The 20,794-nt window shown below is 37.6% G+C and overlaps 1 protein-coding gene across 1 annotated transcript; it reads left to right on the top strand.

The window, feature by feature from the left end:
* The first annotated feature begins 516 nt into the window (after positions 1-516).
* Positions 517-18,403, top strand: ism1 (isthmin 1). The gene is made up of 8 exons (XM_051917525.1): positions 517-1,026; positions 1,120-1,456; positions 2,836-4,039; positions 9,670-9,885; positions 12,771-13,044; positions 14,835-14,978; positions 15,105-15,194; positions 17,236-18,403. Exons 3-8 carry the CDS (start codon positions 3,902-3,904, stop codon positions 17,751-17,753), a joined length of 1,380 nt encoding a protein of 459 aa, XP_051773485.1. The 5' UTR covers positions 517-1,026; positions 1,120-1,456; positions 2,836-3,901; the 3' UTR covers positions 17,754-18,403.
* The last annotated feature ends 2,391 nt before the right edge of the window (positions 18,404-20,794 follow it).

The raw sequence follows: 20,794 nt of genomic DNA, 5'->3' as shown, positions 1-20,794 counted from the left end.
ATATAACCAAAAAATACAGAACATTTGTAGGCAGTATTAAAAAACAGAAGAAAAAAACAACTTCTATAGGCTAAAGTGGCAAGTATTTAGTGACCTCCCCTTATACTTGAGCAATAGCAGGAACCTGGCTCTCTTAAACCTAAATGGAATGGAAAAGGACTGGTAGGCCAAGAAAACTTTCAAAATATGATGAGAAGTTTCTCAGATTTTCTTCTTTGAGAAAATTGAAGAAGACCTCCTGGATTAAATACTGATTTTTGCTTAAAGAAGCCATTTTGTTTTTTCTTTTACATTTTGTGTACATATTTCCTGTATTTTCTGTTTGTATCGTAAAAATACAAATTTAAAAAAAAATATATGGATGGTCATTAAAACATTGCTAAAACAACAAAGCTGGTGGTGGCCTAAGACTTTTGCACATTACTGTATATATAAAATAATAATAAATTAATCTTAAATCATTTATAACATATATATATATAGAGAGAGAGAGAGAGAGAGAGAGAGAGAACCTATAAAAATCAGAAAATAGCAGCCATAATGCACAAATTACAACATTTGAGATGGACCATATTTTTAAAAATTTTAATTACATTAGATAATACAGATCTATCAGAGGTAGATTTTGATGTAATCATTGTTCCATTTTTCCACATGTTTTTAACATTCATATTAGCTACACATTCTCTAACTAGTCGGTCACTACAGTGTCTGCAGAGGCACAAAAGCCACGACTAGATTAGCCTAGAAGAATAATGTATTCTGAAATATATCAAATACTAGATAACGGATTAAATCTGTGGAGGCATTTTAAATGTCCAGGGCATTTTTGTCACTTTCAGTAACATTTTCAACCACTCTTGTTAATATCTGACCCCGGTATGAAGAAATCCTTGTTGAGAATTACAGCATCCAGCCTTATACCATTGTCTTTGAGGTGCTGCGGGGTAGCGGTAAAAGATCAGGCCAGCAACTGAAAAGTTTGAACCTTTCAAAAGACGACTCATGAGCTATCACTTCTGCAAGGTACGTAAACCCAGATTATTTACTTAATCTTTGATTTCTGCCATTAGGGAATTGTAACACCCCAACATAGGAAAAATTCCTTGTTGTTCATAGGAAAATCAAGGACAAACACATTTCAACAGAAGAGCACAAATACACATGCACACGCAACTGGACAGGCCTCTCTCCATCAGTTTACCCCCACCCTGTGTGTCAGAGGGTCTAGCCGGTCTGGAGAACAGATGTCAAGTCTCTTTCCATCTCCTTTGCTACCAACACAGCAATGTGCTGCTCCAAGAAAACATCTGTCTAAGCATTGACCATCAGCAAAAGGGGCCCCATGAGCTGGCTCATCCGCCCTTTGAAACTGCAAGACTGTGTGCCACTCTAACTGCTAAGGAGCCCCGCCAGTGTATCCATGTCTGTAGATTCCTCTTAGTCCTTTCTAAACGTAAGCATTGTGTTCTGGACAAATGAAATAGGATCATTTTTAAAATGTTACTGAGAATAAAATAATTATTTAGCTCTGCATACCACATATCATGCAGATTTGCATGCTTAATCAGAAAGTAGACAGTCCAAACAAACATCTTTCCAAGTTCAACTATTCTTGAAAAAAGCAGTGAACCCCTTTGAACCAGCCCAATACACAAGTTCTGGACAAGAGCTAAAACATTTGTCACACTTTTTGATGTGTGCTCTCAGACGACCCATGAAGAACAAACAAATGCAAATCATGACACACCTCGTCCCCTTCATCCTCACATTCCTGAAAGTGTGAAATTTGGAGGAGGGAACAAGACCCTCATATTGTTACATCACCACTCAACTTAGAATCTATGATAAGATCATTAGCACTATAATCACTCAAACAAAGGCAAGGCCTATAGGATTTTACAAACTACAACCCATTAATCACTTTTAATTAGTGTTTGAAATTAAATCAATCACTCTGAAGTATTTTTCAGAAACGATGTAGAGTTGAGTTTTGTTTAGTCTAGCAGTATTTATTGATGTTGATTTCAAATAGCTTGCTCAAAATGGAGGACACAATTCACAAAACAATGCCCTAATTTAACTTTGTATATTGTTTCAGTTTTGTATTTATTTAGACATAAAACTTTTTAAATAGATTGTCAAAATTATTACAATTTTAGTATTTAATCAAGAAGGTCAACAGCTTTTTAAATTAAAATACAGACTTTTTTCATATATGATATGGTTTCACAAAAAATTCAGATATGGTCTCAAAGCAAAAAAGACAAGAAATTTGTCATGTTGTAGATGTATATGATTGAGGCACATTTTCCAATTCATCTAAATGGCAAAAAGTGTCCCAATCACCCTGAATTCACCCTATATATACAGTCAAACCAAAAATTATTCAAACATTTTTGATATTTTTTACTAGTGGGTGCAGGACACTATAGTTCAATTATGTAAGTGAGGATCGCATAATAAAGTAAACTGTGACATATTATACCCAAAAATTCTTCATACAGTGGACTACCAGTAAAATTGATTAAAAAAAAATTTGGAACCAAAAATTATTCAGACACTTTGACCTGACCATGTTTTGCTTAAGTGTGACATAATTAAGATTCATTTTTTTCTGACACAGTTTAACTCATCATATTTTATTACCATTTTTTAAACTATAGTGAATAAACTGTATTAATGAATGAAATGTTCAAAGTGTCTGAATAAGTTTTGGTTTGGCTGTATATAGTCTTTTTCGTACTGCTGCTATATGCTATAATTATATGCTATAATAAGCTATATGGCAAATATTTCATATCTATTTTTCCATTACCACTGTGTTTACAACAGATCAACAGGACAGATAAAGGCATTTGGGACATGAAGGGTTAATTCGGTGGGGAGGGGAGGTGACAGCAAACCAAAAGAAGAGGGGGATATAAAAACACCAAAGGCTTCGTGGGCACGAGTCTAACTGTGTTTGTGCTGGACTAAAGACTCACAACGACAGAAGGGAACACACACACATACACACACTAGTCTTGAGCTGTGGTGTTGTGTGTTATTTGACAGCGCGCTTTTACGCAGAAGGTGTGTGTGGATACTCTTGCGCAAGAGCGGCTCATACACCCTCCAGAGGACAGAGCTCAGATGAGTTAGTCAGAGGAGGAACTTTGGATCTTGATCACACTGAAGATGGGCTTATAGTGAACTACACTTCATCCCTGAGGACACACTGGCGTTTGGAGAGGATGACAGCACTTTGCGCAACGCACCGGAGCGCAACAATGTACCCAAAACACAAGTTTTATATTAGACGTGAAGGACAGACTACGAGAATTTGAATTTGTTTGAGCTGGAGAGTTTTTTCTATTTTTATTTTATTTTATTATTTTCAAAGATAAGAATGCTGCAGGCTCTCAGACTTATTGTGCCAATGTACCTGATTTACCTGCGTACAAGTAAAACTCCAGTTTTTCCTCAATGAAGAAGTAAAACTTCTCTCCACATATAATATTTTCCTTTTGTTTTGCATTTTATACTAATGTTAAAAGAAGAGTAAATACCTCAATGGAATGGTACACAGCTTTGGAGTTTGTGGGACTTACTTCTCTGTTTTTTAAAAGTAATTCAAGTACTTTTTGGACTTCAGGATTATACCATTTTTAAGGCCAGGAGCTATAGGTCACACATTGATCTGATTAGTTTTAAAACGTGGAGTGATTGGGCTTCTTCGAGATAATTTCTTTTTCCCGTGAGTATTGCTGTTCTGGACTACGAGGTGGCTCCGCAGTGGTGTGGCGGCTCCTCGTCCGCGGCGGATCCGGAGATCGGAGTGTCTGCAGCGGCAGGAGGCGGCAGCGGAAGCCCGGCAGCGGCGGCGGCGCAGGGTCCTAAGAGCGCTCGAGTGAAGAGGATGGTGCGGCTAGCGGCGGAGCTGCTGTTGGTGTTGGGACTCCTTCTTCTGACGTTACACATCACGGTGTTGCGGAGCAGCCCGCTGCAGCACGGAAATGACACTGTAAGCTCGGAGCAGGACTCGCGGGTGGCGGAGGTGAGTTTATTCTAATTCTGTTACGCGTGACATGTCCAGGTCACATTTCACTCCAAAAAAACAAAACAAAACAAAAAATTATATTTTTGCATTAAGAAAATTAAGTCTATTTGTTGACCATTAAGATGTTTTGCATTGTAACATTATTTTTTCATTTTATTTTTCATATCATACATCAAAAGTTCATTTATTTATATAGTTTTTTTTTTTTCATTATTATTTTCAAAAATGAAATTTCCACCACAAATTACCATTACGGAAATGCCATTGAAATATATATAAAATATAATATATATATATATATATATATATATATATAGATAGATAGATAGATAGATAGATAGATATTAATAGAATATACATACACATTGTAATGATAAAACTTCAACCTTAACAACATTATTTGTGATGTTGCGCAGATTCATGCATTATTTTGTATGTAGTCAGGTGGCTTTCACATGGCATAGTTCAAACTGAGCTGAGGTGCAGCCAGGGTCAGAGATGGTCTCTTTCCCTCCAGTTAACAATCTGCAGGCTATCATATCGCCACTGGTCCATCAGTGTCACCCAAGCATCCTGTTAATATGTTATTGCTTCTAACTGTGCATTTGCCAAGATTAAAAAAAAAAGAACAGTACAATCAGACCAGGAAAGCCAAATATAGACTGTATGCATTCAACACATTGTAAGCAGGGTGACTTTCAGGGTTACAGAAAACCTTCTCAGTTTAGACTGTCCTTTAGTGTTGTTAGCCTGGCTTTAATGAGTCTGTGCAGATTTCAGCTAAAAGTGTTCTGCCATCTGTTTACGGAGCAAGTGCAGTGCTCCCAGAGACCAGACCCTGGGGTCAAGAAGGGTTTGAGATCAACAGGGCTTTGTTGGGTGCATTAAAAACCCTGCGGCTAGCTTTTTGATGTATTTTTAGCATGACACCAAGATGCCTTTGTCAGTCTGCAAACGTTGGCATAACACCATGATGAATGTGTGTTTATCCACTATGGTGGTTCTCTTGTAGAGGAACAGCAGCAATGTGATTCAGGTGAACAGTTAAATGATAGCTTTATTTTGTTGTTCTACAACAGCTGTTTGGCAAAAGCTGAAAGCTAAAAGTTTGTCTTTCAACAGTCTGTTCACTGGTTTTGCTACAGTCAGTGGCTAAAGGAAGTGAATGAATCCCGGGTGAGTCTTTACAGTTTTGCCCTGGAGGTCAAGTCTGTGGTTTTGTGTGGAGAGTCTTGGGACAGAACTCGCTTTTCTCTGAATACGTTTATGACATACACGGCTGTTGGAAATATGTCTGGAATGTACATAGAATGTGTCAAACTTAACCAGGTTTGAGGAGAGTTCGGGCAGCAGTGAGGGATGGAGGAAGTGGAGTTTAGTGATGACAAAAAAGCTTCACTGGCAGCTTCTGATCTCAAATTCACAGATATAGTAAAAGAACCAGCACCTGCAAATCTTTAAATATCCCCTTTTGCCACAGCCTGAGAGGACAGCATTACTTACATTTTTTTATAATTTCTTTATGGTTTAATCTCTAGGATTCACAATGTTATAGAAAAATGTACATTTTTGAAAAACAAATGAAGAACATAATTAATAATAGAAATTAATTAAAATATCATACTAGTAATTGATACATTAATACCTTAATATTTCTCACAATGACTCCAGTAAGACATAGAGTGACTCAGTAAAATATGTAAACTTCCTTAAATCAAGTTAAATCCATATGTTAAGCAAAATCATGTAAATATTTGGGATTTTTTTCAAAGAATGTATCTTAAATATATATAGATTTTGTCTTATTACCATTATTTATCACTTATGTTCAAAACAAGTGGAAAAAACTCAATATACTTAATATCTTATGCAGTTTTGCTAATTAAACAAATTAATATTGTTGATATGGTGATTTTTTTTTTTTTTTTGTGCAGTGTATTGCTCTTGAGGGAAACGTATCCCAATGGCTAATCCTTAAGATTTTACATTTTGGCCCTTGGCAAAGTATTTCCTCATAAAGTCAGAAAAGCAAATATTTTTCTACTTCATATAGGTGTTGCATTGAAAAGCCTTTTGCACTTTGTGTTTAGCCTTCGTTTCCTGTCTAGTCTCCTGGGAAGACCCCCTGAGAGGCTCCCAATTGAAATGGTGTCATGCTTCTTAAGCAAAGGGAATGAAGAGGAAGCGGGAGGTGGAAGTAGTCAGAAATGTAATGGGGGCGTCTGTATGTCACCCTTGTGTCTGTTTTAATAGTCAGAGGCCCATACAGTTTAAAGAACGGTGTGTGTAATGTCTTTGTAGGAACTGTAAAAATGTTCTGTCATGGCTAAAGTTGTTCACAATATCTCAGACTCCATTTTGAATTGACATGTGAGTAGGTGGTGGTTTACTCTGATGATCATTGCAGTTTCTTAATTTGCCTATTTTTCTGTCAAAGCGTGATAAAATATTACATCAGTAATGCTGTTTTGTCCTTCAAAGCATTTAGCATTAGCACCACGCTATTAGACACCTAACCGCATTTTGTTCATTATTTAGCACTCATGTTGTTTTGGAAAGTTCAACACATATTAATGAATCAGTTCATTTGAGTGGGCCAGTTAAATAAACTAGTTTGGAAAAGCTGTTCTCTGATTATCATTATTGACGTGTTAGTAGTCTATAGCTAACTACTTTTTTCAAAAGGATAGCTTGACTATAGTTTAATCACTATAAAATCAAGTAGTTGTAAAACAACTGCTTCAAAGTAGCTTCCCCAAAACTGCTGGATGATTTTTTTTCCCCCTTTACCTGAAGCGAAATGCATTCTACACTACACTGCTGCTCTCTGCACTCAGGCAGTCAAGCAAAATGGCTTGAGTGAAAGAGAGGGAGGAGAGAAAGAGACAAAAGATTGATGGTGCCCTTTGATCTTATTGTCTAGCTCAGTATGCATGATTACAAGCTACTTATAGCTGTCCAATTGTGGAGTAATTGCCCCCTCTGTGTGTATGTGACAGCAAACACATGCCTTGGCAGTCTTAAGGGAAAACAATTACAACCCTCTTTGACAGGGAAAAGCATGTTTTTTTTCTGTCAGCCAGCAAGCCGCACAACAATTTTGCAATATGGGCTTCGTTCTCTATCTATTTCAGCTGCTCTAGAGTAGAACAGTGCAGGACTGTAGCCAGAAATCATCTCTTGATCCAAGGAAAGACAGGAGCCAGGCCATCAGCATTTGACGTTTCCAACTCCTTAAAATTACTAAAGAATATTTTTTTACATTTCATAAAAACAGACAGAAGTTTTGTTTTCAGACTCTGTTGAGACAGATGGCTCCACATATGAAACATAACAGAGGTTATGTGGTCAATATTATTTGTGCTTACTGCATTTATGATGCCAATTTTAAAGAAAAATTCACTGAAAAAAAAAAAAAAAATTCTGTCATGATTTACTTAAACATGTATGCTGTTATTTTTAAGGAAAACAAAACTGAATTTTTCAAGAATCTTCACATACACACAACCGTTCAAAAGTTTGGGATCAGTACTGATCTGTATGATTTATTTTTTAGAAAATTAATACTTTTATTCAGCAAGAACACATTAAATAGGTTAAAAGTGACAGTAAGGACATTTATGACAAATAAATTATATTATTTTGAACTTCCTATTCATCAAAGAATTCTGAAAATATAAAACAGCACAATGTTTTCAACATTGATAATAACAAGAAATGTTTCTTGAGCAGCAAATCAGCATATTAGAATGATTTCTGAAGGATCATGTGACACTGAAGACTGGAGTAATGATGCTGAAATTCAGCTTTGCCTTCACAGGAATAAATTACATTTTAAAATAATATATATATATATAACAAAAAATTACTATATTTTATTAATTATAGATTAATTATTACTATATAATTACTGTTTTTACTATTTTGTATAGTAAAAATAGTAATATTTTACTATATATTTTATCAAATGCAGCCTTTGTGAGCTTAAAAACATTAAGGGGCTCATTATTATTTTTGTGTGCGTTCCACAGAAAAGAAAATTTAAAATAATGATAATAATAAAATAATACATTTTGATGATTTTTCCCAGTCCATTTAAGTAATCAGATTCTAACTTAGTCTAATTATGTTCAGTAGACTAATCTTTTTATGAGGCTTTTTTGTGTGTGTGTGAATTGTCCCTCTTGTAGCTTTAAATGATAGGCTATTATCATAGTGCTCTCTTAAAATTCACAGAAAGTCTCTAGTGTGTGTGTGTTTATATTATGGGGTGATAAGGAGCAATGTAGCACCTGTGGGTAATTAGGCCATTTGAGGTGAGATTGAGTGAGTGGAGCTGCTAATGTCTCTAATCTCTGTCAGTGTAAACAAACAGTGCTGGGCTGAGCTGGATGAAACCAGTATTGTTTCCATTGATCTCAGTCTTCAAGGTCTCTTTCGTGAACATATGGCTGGCTAAAGGGGTGTTAAAGACGTCTAGGTTGCAATCGCACATTTCAGGTGATAAGAAAGAGATGATAGTGTTCAGGTTGCCATTTTTGAAGCATTTCTGATCATGGTTGTCGATAAGTCCTCAATTTTCCTGTTGATGAATATCCTGAACAGATTCAATGAACAAACCCTGCTGGAGAAGCCAGGTCAGGTTTGTGACTAGTCCAAGGTGGTCTACTAGCACTAACCAGGTTGACCACTATGATCAATCAGGTCAAAAACAAGTTAATCTTACCAAACATCTAGAGCAGCGAATGACCATAGACGACCAGCTTGAACTAGCTAGGGAACACCATTCCATTCTATTACCCACAGTTAACACAATCTCATGGGAATTTATAACTATTTTATGTTTTGTCGATTTGGTGGCTAATCTATACGAAATGCTTTTGCCTCACAGGTGGTTATGTTTAGGGGTGAGGTTAGGAGAGAGAACCTTCATGCTTACTTACATTTTCATATGATTCACATCGTACAAATTCATATAAAATCACCACCTCGTAAAATAGTTAGGTTTTCTCGTAAGTATGGGTTGCCACTGTGTGCTAATGCTGACGGTGACCTCTGATTGAGACGTGAATTGACCTCTGCCATTTTAACCAGTGTATAATGAATCTAATGATGTTGAGCACTTTTAACCACTCTCATCTGTATTTATAGTGGGACGCTGCTTTTTTCCTTGTTGGGAAGTTACACAATGTAAATATACTTCTACGCTGAGTCTAACATCAATTGTACAATCTCCCGAGGTCAGGGTGGAAACAAGCAGATAATTGAGATGGATTTTTGAATCTGTGACAACAAAGAGTCAAGAATTATATACAGAGGGATGATTCACTCTCAATGGCTTCCTTTATCATTTATCTTTTCCCAAAATGATTCAAGTCCTTGAATGTCTGTGGGCCAACTGGTGGGTTGCAAAAGGTTTGTTCTGATAGTGGACAGCAGGAAAAACTATGCTAAATGCAAACTAAGCTAAATGCAAATGCAACTAACCATATATAGTTAACATGATGAAATAAATACTTATTAACTTTTAAAAGGGAGGTGAAAATGATAAAATGTGGCTCCTGGAGCAAAACCCATTGAGAACTACTCATCTAATATTCCACTGATTCTCTTATTGTTTCATGCAGAATAATGTCAATGCAGAAAGTAGCTCCTCGGTTCAGATGGGGACGGGGGACAGACAGTCCCGAGTGGCTCATATTCCAGCGTCTCAGCCTTGGGCTCAGAGTCATGGGACAGGGGGCAGCCTGCAGAGAGACGGCCCAGGAGCTTTTCTGCTGGACCTACAAAACTTCCCTGATCTTTCCAAAGCTGATATAAATGGGCAGAACCCCAACATACAGGTAGGAAGATGCTGAAATTCAATGCGTTTTCCTTAGATTTATCAAATTATATATATATATATGATTGACCACTATATATATATATATATATATATATATATATATAGTGGTCAATCATATATATATATATATATATATATTCTTAATTTTTATTGCCAAATTGAGTAAGATATTAAAACTGTTTTAAGATCTTTTCCGAGAACATTATTTTTCTTACCCCAAATCTATTTCTTATCCCAATCAAAGAAAACACACATTTAACATAATAACTATTTGCCAATGAAGTAAGAAATAAACTTATTAAAGGGTTAGTTCACCCAAAAATTTCTGTCATTAATTACTCACCCTCATGTCGTTCCACACCTGTAAGACCTTCGTTCATCTTCAGGACACAAATTAAGATATTTTTGATGAAATCTGAGGGTATCTGATCCACAAATAGGCAGCAACGTCATTGCACCTTTTGACGTCCAGAAGGGTAGCTAAAAACATGGTTAAAATAGTCTATGTGACTACAGTGGTTCAACATTAATGTTATGAAGTGACGAGAATACATTTTGTGCGCAAAAACAAGCAAAAAAAACAACAACTTTATTCTACAATTTGAACCGTTGTCATACCTAGTGAACTTTCTGGACGTCAAAAGGTGCAATGACGTTGCTGCCTATGTGTGGTTCAGAAACCCTTGGATTTCATCAAAAATATCTTAATTTGTGTTCTGAAGATGAATGAAGGTCTTACGGGTGTGGAACGACATGAGGAACAACGTTTTTGGGTGAACTAACCCTGTAATGGACTTCTGTAAATTAAAGAATAATAAAAATTAAGAAAATAAGGCCATAATATATTCTCTTATTATTTTACACATTTTTGCTTCTCAAATAAATGTAACTAGGTTTTAAGTAAGTTTATTTGTATTAGAGAAAATAATGATTAAGAAAATGATTTTTGCTGTGCACAAACACAAAGACTTTTAAAGGAGACATGGCTGACCAAGCACATAAAGTAAAACTTGGCAAAGAAAAAGTGGCAGAAAGCCCTGATGCACATCAGCACTTCTTTTCAAGAATAGAGCCTTTTGGTCCCCCCGCTTTCTCTCTCCCTCTCTCTCTCTCTCTCTCTCTCTCTTATACACACACATACACACACAAAAACACACAACCTCTAACATTCACCTAGCCGAGTCTCAGTAACCACATACACCTGCATGGCACCGGCCGCCAACTAATCCACTATGGGCTCGATCCACATCAGAAGGAAAAACATGTGAGTCTTGACCAAGAATGGCAGAAAGGATAAAGTGTATCGATGTCTTAAGATGGCAGTGAATGTGTGTGTGAGAGGCTCAAGGGGGGGTGTGTGGGCATGGGTATCTTTGATCCAAAGCATCATCTGGCTTTCATGGTCTTAAGGAGGCTGAGAGGCCCTTTGAACTTGATGTTTAGGTGGAGAGAGCGAGAGAAAGAGAGGCTAGAGAGGGGAAGCCCACCCCCTGCCCCAATCTGGGAGGCACATGTGTTACTTGTAGGGTGTTTGGGTGGGGTGGGGGTGTCACTGCAGAATGGCAGCCTCTCAGGGCGAGTCATGGAGCATGACCATGACCTAAGCCAACGTCCATCTGGATCTCCACAACATCACACTACCCCTCACTGTTTGATGTTCCCTCCGTACAACAAACACCCTTGATCTGTATGATTATTCTCAACATGTGCAAGTAAACAAATTGGATTTGCAATAAAAGAGACCGATACAGACTGCAGTGTTTGATTTAGTTTTATAGCACAGCATGAAATTACTGTTTTGAAATGTTTCTTACAAAAGGAAATTGTTGGAGTTATGATGGTATCAGATGGTACTACCATAGTACTTTGATATATCATGTTACTGAATGATTAAAATAAAAATATACATTTGAATATATATATTTATATATAATTGGGGTTGGGATTTTCTTCAAATCCCTAACCTTAAAGGGTTAGTTCACCCAAAAATGAAAATTCTGTCATTAATTACTCACCCTCATGTCGTTCCACACCCGTAAGACCTTTGTTCATCTTCAATCCGATGGCTCAGTGAGGCCTCCATTGATAATTAACACTTTCAGATGCCCAGAAAGCTACTAAAGACATATTTAAAACAGTCCATGTGAGTACAGTGGTTCAATCGTAATGTTATGAAGTGACAAGAATACTTTTTGTGCGCCAAAAAATCAAAATAATGACTTTATTCAACAATATCTTGTGATGGGCGATTTCAAAACACTGCTTCATGAAGCTTCGGAGCTTTACGAATCTTTTGTTTCAAATCAGTGGTTCGGAGCGTTTATCAAACTGCCAAAGCCACGTGATCCATTGGAATTTCGAAACACTTATGATGTAACGAAGCCTCATTTACTGAAATCACGTGACACGTGGCAGTTTGATACACGTTCCGAACCACTGATTCGAAACAAAAGATTTGTAAAGCCTCGAAACTTCATGAAGCAGTGTTTTGAATTCGCCCATCACTAGATATTGTTGAATAAAGTCGTTATTTAGATTTTTTGGCGCACAAAAAGTATTCTCGTCACTTCATAACATTAGGATTGAACCACTGTAGTCACATGAACTGTTTTAAATACGTCTTTAGTAGCTTTCTGGGCATCTGAAAGTGTTAATTATCAATGGAGGCCTCACTGAGCCATTGGATTTCATCAAAAATATCTTAATTTGTGTTCTGAAGATGAACGAAGGTCTTACGGGTGTGGAACGACTTGAGGGTGAGTAATTAATGAGAGAATTTTCATTTTTGGGTAAACTAACCCTTTAAGGTTGAGCAATAATAATAATAGAAATGTTTGTCTAAGTAAACACTACTTATGTCAGTCTCTTTTAAAATCTTTTTAGGTAACCATAGAAGTGGTGGACAGCCTGGAAGGTTCTGAACCAGAGAAGGGAATGCGCAAAGAAAACAAGCCTGGCTGGGTGGCTCCTAACTGGAGGAACTGGTGGCAGCGTTCGTCTTCCTCGTCCTCAGCTTCCATGTCCACCCCGAAGGGGCCCGATGAACAGGATTACCCCTACGAGAGCAACACAGAGGACAGCAATTTCCTCAAACCACTCGGAGATTGGGAGCGAAGAGGGTCTGCCGGCACGGGAAGCAGAACACAGACAGAATACGGTACGTTACAGACGAGTGTTATAGTGCATCTTGAGTTGTTGTCTTAATGAAGGGCTCTGCAAAGCTTAAATATGGCTCTGCCGTGAAGTGATGGAATCTGTAATTTGCACGTCAGATGATTTACGCCATCACTACAACAAGGATGGCACTTCTTATGGAGTCTGTGATTGTAGATTGCTTCCTGTAACAGACAGATTCCTGTGTGGCAGAGTCTGTCTCCGTGACAGAAAACACTCCTGAACATCAAAGGAGGAAAGAGAGAATCCAGAGCATCTGTTCCTCCAGTCTAATAGCTCTCTTTCTGTCTTTTTTGGTAAAGTGGAGCTAAATGAGTGAATGTGTGTTACTGTCAGAGTCTGCACTTCCTGTCAAACACATTCTTACCCTGTCACCACTTGCCTAAACCCTTTTGCTTTGGAGGAACTGTCTTTGATAAATGGGTTAAGGTAGTATCAATCCAAAGCTAAAAATTCTCCATATAAATGTTCCTCATGACACACGGTCGGTTGTGGCCGTGACTCATTCCTGAGGGTTTGCCATATCTGCTCTTGATTGGCTTATTCATTTCCATTAGCGGTGTGTGTAGGGAACTGTGGCTCATGTGGGTTTCAGACATGTTGTTGCCTGTGAGTTGGCCCGCACTCAACTGTGACCATGCGGTTTGACGGCGCTGAGAGTAATGTTGTCTTTTTAAGACCAAGGCTCTTTGTTTTTCTCTCATCAGGGGGAGTGGATATAGATTGTGGTTGCTTGGTTGGTTTGTGTGTGTGTGTGTGTGTATATATACACACTACCAGAAAAGTTTGAATTATGTAATGACCAAAAGAAAATGTTAAACAAATCAAAACGTTCTCATAATTTAGCTTTTTCAAAGTAGCCACCCTTGGTTTGGATGTTTTTCCTTCATTATTCAAAAGAAAAAATGAATGAACGAATGAATATTTAAAAAAATAAAATATAAAAATAATAAACAACAAGTAAAATACTACTATTATTATTAATAATATTATAAAAAAAAATAATAATAATGATCAAAGTTTATACTCTAAAATAGTTTTGCATATAAATACAATTAATTTCTTTACAAAACTAACATTATTATTATTATTACTAATCTAATAATGATCAATGTTTATGCTCTAAAATAGTTTTGCATATATATATAGTTTTATATATATATTTAAATTGTGGCTACTAATGAATTTCTTTAATAATACTAATAAATTATTATTAATAATAATAATGTTAAACATAAATAGATTATTATTATTATTATTAAAATTCCTCCTTAGTTTTGGCCTCTTTTTGGCATACTTTAAGTTCATGCTAATCCAATATGAGCAGATGTCTTTGTGTCTGACAGACCAACTGTAAACGCCTATTGTCAGGATATAAAAACTATATTAAAGGCCATAAAATTGTTATGTCAGAAAAAGACATTAAAATACTCCACCTCAATACTTCAGTAACTGTTTTGGTCACCCCTCAGAAATTTAATCAGAAATTTAAGAGTAGTACTTGTACATTGTTTAAAAGGAGTTGGAAGTTGGCACAAGTATGCAGACTTGGCTCATTCATTCACCCACTCCCATGTGTATCAGCCAATTAGAGAGGTATGCTAATGGTATAGGCCAGCAGACCTAGTTTAAGCGCCTCAGGTATTTGAAACATAAGGTCTGAATCAGATCTACTCAGTAGGACAGGAGTACAACACAACCTGTGCTTGAAGTCATAACACTCAAGTGCCAGTGAATGTGTGAAATTTGACTGTTTTCTTGCCTCTATTACAGATTACATAGATGGGGAAGGGGACTGGAGCGGTTGGTCGTCATGCAGCGTGTCTTGTGGAAATGGCAACCAGAAGCGAACCAGGTCGTGTGGCTATGCCTGCACGGCCACAGAGTCACGGACATGTGACATGCCCAGCTGCCCCGGTAAGACAGCCTTTCTTTGGATCATGCTTTAGAAGTTATACAAGAAAACTCTTGTACCTAGATTACAAAGTGGCAAATGCTGCCAAATGATCATCTTAAACATTAATGGCACTTTCTTATGCATAGGGATTGAAGATGCTTTCAAGACGGCAGCGACGGAAGTCAGTCTGCTTGCTGGCACTGAAGAGTTTAATGCAACGGAGCTCTTCGGAGTTGGTGAGTTATTTTGTAATTTAACATCACCTAGGTAATTGGTTGCTAACAAAACCAAAACTCCAAGTGAGCAAAACATGCTCTTAGCTCTATAATATTACTTTTTAAAACTTGTATTATACCATATTCAAGCAGAGAAGATGGCGTTAGGTAAGACAGGAATACAGCTTAGCTTTCTAATACACCATTAAAACCTACTAGCTTACTGTCCTAAATGTAGGAAAACCATATTCAGAATAAAAATAATATTTCTTGAATTGGTAAATGTTGCTTACATACCACAACACCACTACTGACTACTGAGTCAGTGTGTGTAATCTGATTCCTGAAAGAATGAGTCTAATGAGTTTGTTCTTTTTCGTTAATCAAAACTATACAATGCAACTAGTTTGTTTATAGTAGTAGCTGCACACTATGGTTTTGGTTCACTGAAAAGAACCAACTCATAAGATTGATTCAATCATGAATCGGACCATGCCCATGTCTTTATTTTTATTTTAGTTAATCAGAGCTATACAGTGCAACTATTCGAGTAAATTGAAACCCAATACTTACTCTACACACAAATTCTGTCGTCACTGGCGCGCAATGAATTCTGGGGTAGGGTAGGCCGCAAAGGATCCATCTGTTGTATCCTTCATTGTCCGGGAAACTAAGGATGCATTTCAAGGCCTCATTTGAAGGAGCCTTTGAATTGGGACAGCCTTCATCACGCCACTGTGAGGCAATTGGCCTTCAACCATACAGTGCAACCAGGGAAGTCTAACCAATTCCCGAAAAAATGATTCTTATGAGCTGGTTCTTTTTAGAGGATCAAACAAATACAACTTGCAACTCACTGTGATAAATTGAATTTAAGAAGACTAAAATCAGTGTAGTTATGCTGGGTACACACCACAGAATAATCGGGCTGTTTTTGGGCCGATTTCTCCCCTTCCAACAATCCTAGGTAATGTCCCGATTATCTTGATGGTTCTACAGATTATCTTATTAGATTTTCCTGTGGAAAATCGCGAATCGTAGATATTTAACGTTGAATATTTACGATTAGAAATCCTGATGTTTGGAGGCAACCCCGAGGAAAAACGCGCGCACACTCTGAAGATTATCACGTGAATATCCACATATATCCACATTATCACAATATCCAATCAGAAAGCGAGCTGACAGAAGACGGAAGCATAACAAATGCAGTCATGGCGCAGCACAAAGTAAAGACCATGTTCCTGCCGTCTCCACGACTTCACCCAAACCCTTTTATTTTTTTCCCGTGAATTTTCTGTCAGAATCGTTCCAAACACTGTCATTGCAATTTCTTCCTGCCATGTTCCGCCATGTTTATTCTGAAGTCTCGAAAGATTTTACGAGATTTCCAGTGTTCACAGTAGGGACTCTGGTTAAAAATCTGTTCGTGTGTGATGTGCTGTCTTTGTCACATCAATAAAATTCCTTAGGGGCCGTTCACATATCGCGTCTAAAAATGCGGCCGCGCCATTTTCTCCTTCTTTCCAAAGCGCTTGCGCTCCCGTGGCATCTGTCGTTACTATGCATGAGCTGTGCTGTCCACAATGACAAGGAAGTTTCAGCAAAGGAAACATTGATAGCCCTTGCATTAGCTTTACTACTAGATATATTTATGGAGATGAGATATAAAAACCACCCTGTACAGTTATGATTGGCTGTTCAGCTGAGATTTCAATGTTTTGTTATGGAAAGGCCGAAGCTGATCGGTTGGTTCTTGTCACATTACCTGCGGTGTGCTTGCGGCATTCTGAAAAGTTGAGAATTTTTCATCTCGATGCACGTGGAAAACGCAACACATGCGCGTCGCGACCGCGTTGCTTCCATTATGAGCGCGCCTGCCACGTGGCTTTTACATTTGAAATAACTGACTTGCGCGCGGAAAAGACGCGATATGTGAACGGCCCCTTACAAATGTCATTCCTAGTTATCAACAGTAGATATTAGAGATATGAAAAGTGTTAATCACATATTTAAACACAACTGTGTGATCCTGATTGTGATGTTGGTTACTCTTCCTCAGATACAGACAGCTGCGAGCGTTGGATGAACTGCAAGAGTGAGTTCCTCAAGAAATACATGAGCAAAGTGGCCAACGACCTACCCAGCTGCCCCTGCTTTTACCCAACAGAGGTGGCCTACAGCACCGCAGACGTCCACGATGCCACAACGAGGCGCAACTTCCGCTGGAAGGACGCCAGCGGGCCGAAGGAGAAGCTGGAGATCTACAAACCCACTGCTCGCTATTGCATCCGCTCCATGCTTACGCTGGAATCCACAACGTTGGCGGCCCAACATTGCTGCTACGACGACAGCATGAAGCTCATCACCCGAGGCAAAGGGGCCGGTACGCCCAACCTCATCAGCACGGAGTTCTCCGCTGACCTGCATTACAAAGTGGACATCCTACCATGGATCATCTGCAAGGGCGACTGGAGCCGCTACAACCAGGCTCGCCCTCCCAATAACGGACAGAAATGTGCAGAGAACCCTCAGGATGAGGACTACTACAAACAGTTTGAGGAGGCCAGAGAGTTTTGAGCCGAAAAGCTGCGATGCTTCTTCTAAAACAGAAGCAGAACTCATGTAGAAAACTGGCTGTGTGTTTGAACAGGACTTGCTATGAGAAATAGACAGCACCGCCTACAACAAGCACACAAGATCTTCATATGGTTGCTCTCATAACCTCTTTTCATTGTGTTTTCGTGGAAAGAATAATACCAAGTAACTCATCATGGTTCTCTTTATATTGTTTATCTGTATTACTTGGGGTTTCTCAACATATTTGTTTAAGGAGTAAAAGGGAAAAACTAAAGGGAAGTCATATCAGGAATCATCCCACCAATGATCGGCTGATAGCGAGAGTTTCATGTTTTTGCATGCTTGTATTATGCCCTACATGCAGTCTCCTCAGGATTCTTGGACAGATTCAAGGATATCAGATACAATATTCAGGTTTCTGTGTAAACATGCATATATTTGTCTAGTTGGATGAACAGAATTCCTATATAATGTCCTGTTGCATCACTTTTCCTTTTTTGCTAAAATCAAAACAGTCAAAAATTCCTGCATAATCTTTGCAAAGTATTTATTGAGTCATAGTTATGTGTCAATGGTAGGGGTTTGTGCATATAGATGTATGGATGCATTTTTGAGTGCTAAATAAATAGGCCATGTCACATTAAACATCAGCACCACCAAATGACTCTCAATGTGTTAAATTCACCACCAAATGACTCTCAATGTGTTAAATTTTAGTTCCTATGATTCCATAGGAACTGCTGAGGTCGAAGGGTCTTTCACCTTCTGTTACAGTCAAATGAGATCCGTCCTCGGATATTAAACACTTTAAGCCATTCCACAAGACTCCTATTAGCTCTATCCAGAAACAGGCCTAAGCTCCGCTTTTGATGTTTGATGCAAAATACTCTTCCCCCTTTAAATGGGGCTCAAAGTCTTTTTTGCAAGCTTGCTCATATTCTCAAATTCCTCAGTAATTTCTCTGACTATGATCAGGCAATCACATGAATAGAAGGCTGCATTCTTCGGGCCAACGCTGAAACCTCAGAACATCCCTTCAGTTTGTCTCAGAACACACCTGTTTGTATCAATGCTGTTTTCACTGAGTTTTTACTGGACCAATCCCAGGGCAACATTTGACCTCTGCAGTGACATAATGCCAAACAAGTAGATACTTTGCTTTAATTAAAATGGTTTCTCGTAACTTGTAACTGTCTATATGAGTTTCTATGAACAGGGCTTATGATTTTCACTGGCCAACATGTTTTTTTTTTTTTTTAGTAACACATTTTTATATTTGATAGAGACATGCATATATTTTTTCATTAAATGGTACGTTTTTTGTTAAGTTAAAAATTAAATATGCAATATATATTTTTAAATCTACCTAGACCTTATGTAGCCCCGCCCCTTTTAAGCGCTGCGCTCGTTGTCTTTTGTCTTCCGGTTTGTATTTCCACAGCGATCTTGCGTATTTATGAATGAACTGCTCGTTTTAAAATCTTCTGGGTCTACTGACATTTGTTAAGACATCAGCTTTACACATTACAATGCTCACGATAACTTTCATTAACTCTACAACAAGTAAATCCACTTCACCAGCTAGTTATTCTTTGACAGCAATGCCTTAGACATATACAGAGCTACCGCAAAAACGTAAGTTCAAAGACAATATTATAAAGATGGCGGCGTGCTTGTTTCTCTGGCGCATAATTAGATTCAGGTAAGATTTCATGTTTTTTAAAGAAGTCTCTTATGCTTGTTATGGTTGCATTTATTTGATCAAAAATACAGTAAAAACGGTAATATTGTAAATTAATATAACACTTTATTTACATAATATTACAACATTTCTATTTTACTATATTTTAAAATGTGCTGTGATGGCAAAGATAATTTTTTGCATCATTACTCCAGTCTTCAGTGTCACATGATCCTTCAGAAATGATTCTAATATGTTGATTTGTTGCTCAAGAAACATTTTTTATTATTATCAATGTTGAAAACAATATTTTTGTGGAAACTGATTTTTTTTTTTTTTTTTCCAGGATTCTTTGACGAATAGAAAGCTCAAAAGAACAGTATTTATTGGAAATAGAATTTAATATAAAAGTCTTTACTGTCACTATTGATAAGTTAATGCTTCCTTGCTTAATAACTGATGCTAAATTATTTAGCAGTTACTTATATATACTTGTATGATTAAAAAAATAAAACATGTTGGAAATCATATGGAAACTAAATTCATTAACACTTTTCCTGAAAAATGATGCAGAATGTGTAAGCATGTGTTGAAAACTACAAACCAAACAGTAATATTTTGCTTAAAAAATGCACCAGCTAATTAACATTATCTTGGTTTATCATTATTTAGACTACCAAATTCACTACAACCTCCCTGCATTTGGTGCCTAGCAGGTGTTGTTGAATTTTGATGCATGTTCACAGTAAGTCAAATAATTGTACATAACAACCCTAACAGGTCAAACTTCATGACAGCAGCCCACAGCAGGTGACACTAAGCACAACCGCGTCCTGAGCTCCATAAGACACGATCAGCAGGATACAGATCAAGAACGTCTGCTGTTAGTATCAAGTGAATTCTCATGGTCTTCTCCCATCTCACCTTCATAAAACCACTTTGGAGTGAAGGCTAAGCTTACAGCATGGAGCTGGATAAGCAGCAGTGATCTTTATTGAATCAGACCGTCTGCTTCAGAGGCCCCTCAACATCAAAGCAAACAGCCTGCTTTATTTTAAAACATCAGGCCTGTGTTAGAGCGGTGGCAGATCTTGCCCCATACCAACTCTATCTCTCACACACAATCCACATGTCCTCCGAGAAGTTACACCATTTCTATTTACAGCTCCACTGTGCTTCTGACTTACTAACGGCTATGGATAATAACAGACTTATGCCTTCACAGAAGGTGTTTACTGGATGCTTTTTAATATTGTAGTTTCAATTTTAAGCCATCTCCTTAATACCAAGCTTACAATTTTTAGTCATCATTTTAAACCCCTAATGACCAAAGACGAGATAATGCACCAGTCATTACTGC

Source organism: Ctenopharyngodon idella, chromosome 13 (assembly GCF_019924925.1).
Source record: "Ctenopharyngodon idella isolate HZGC_01 chromosome 13, HZGC01, whole genome shotgun sequence".
Lineage (NCBI taxonomy): Eukaryota > Metazoa > Chordata > Actinopteri > Cypriniformes > Xenocyprididae > Ctenopharyngodon > Ctenopharyngodon idella.
This window is presented reverse-complemented; position numbering and strand designations above follow the sequence as displayed.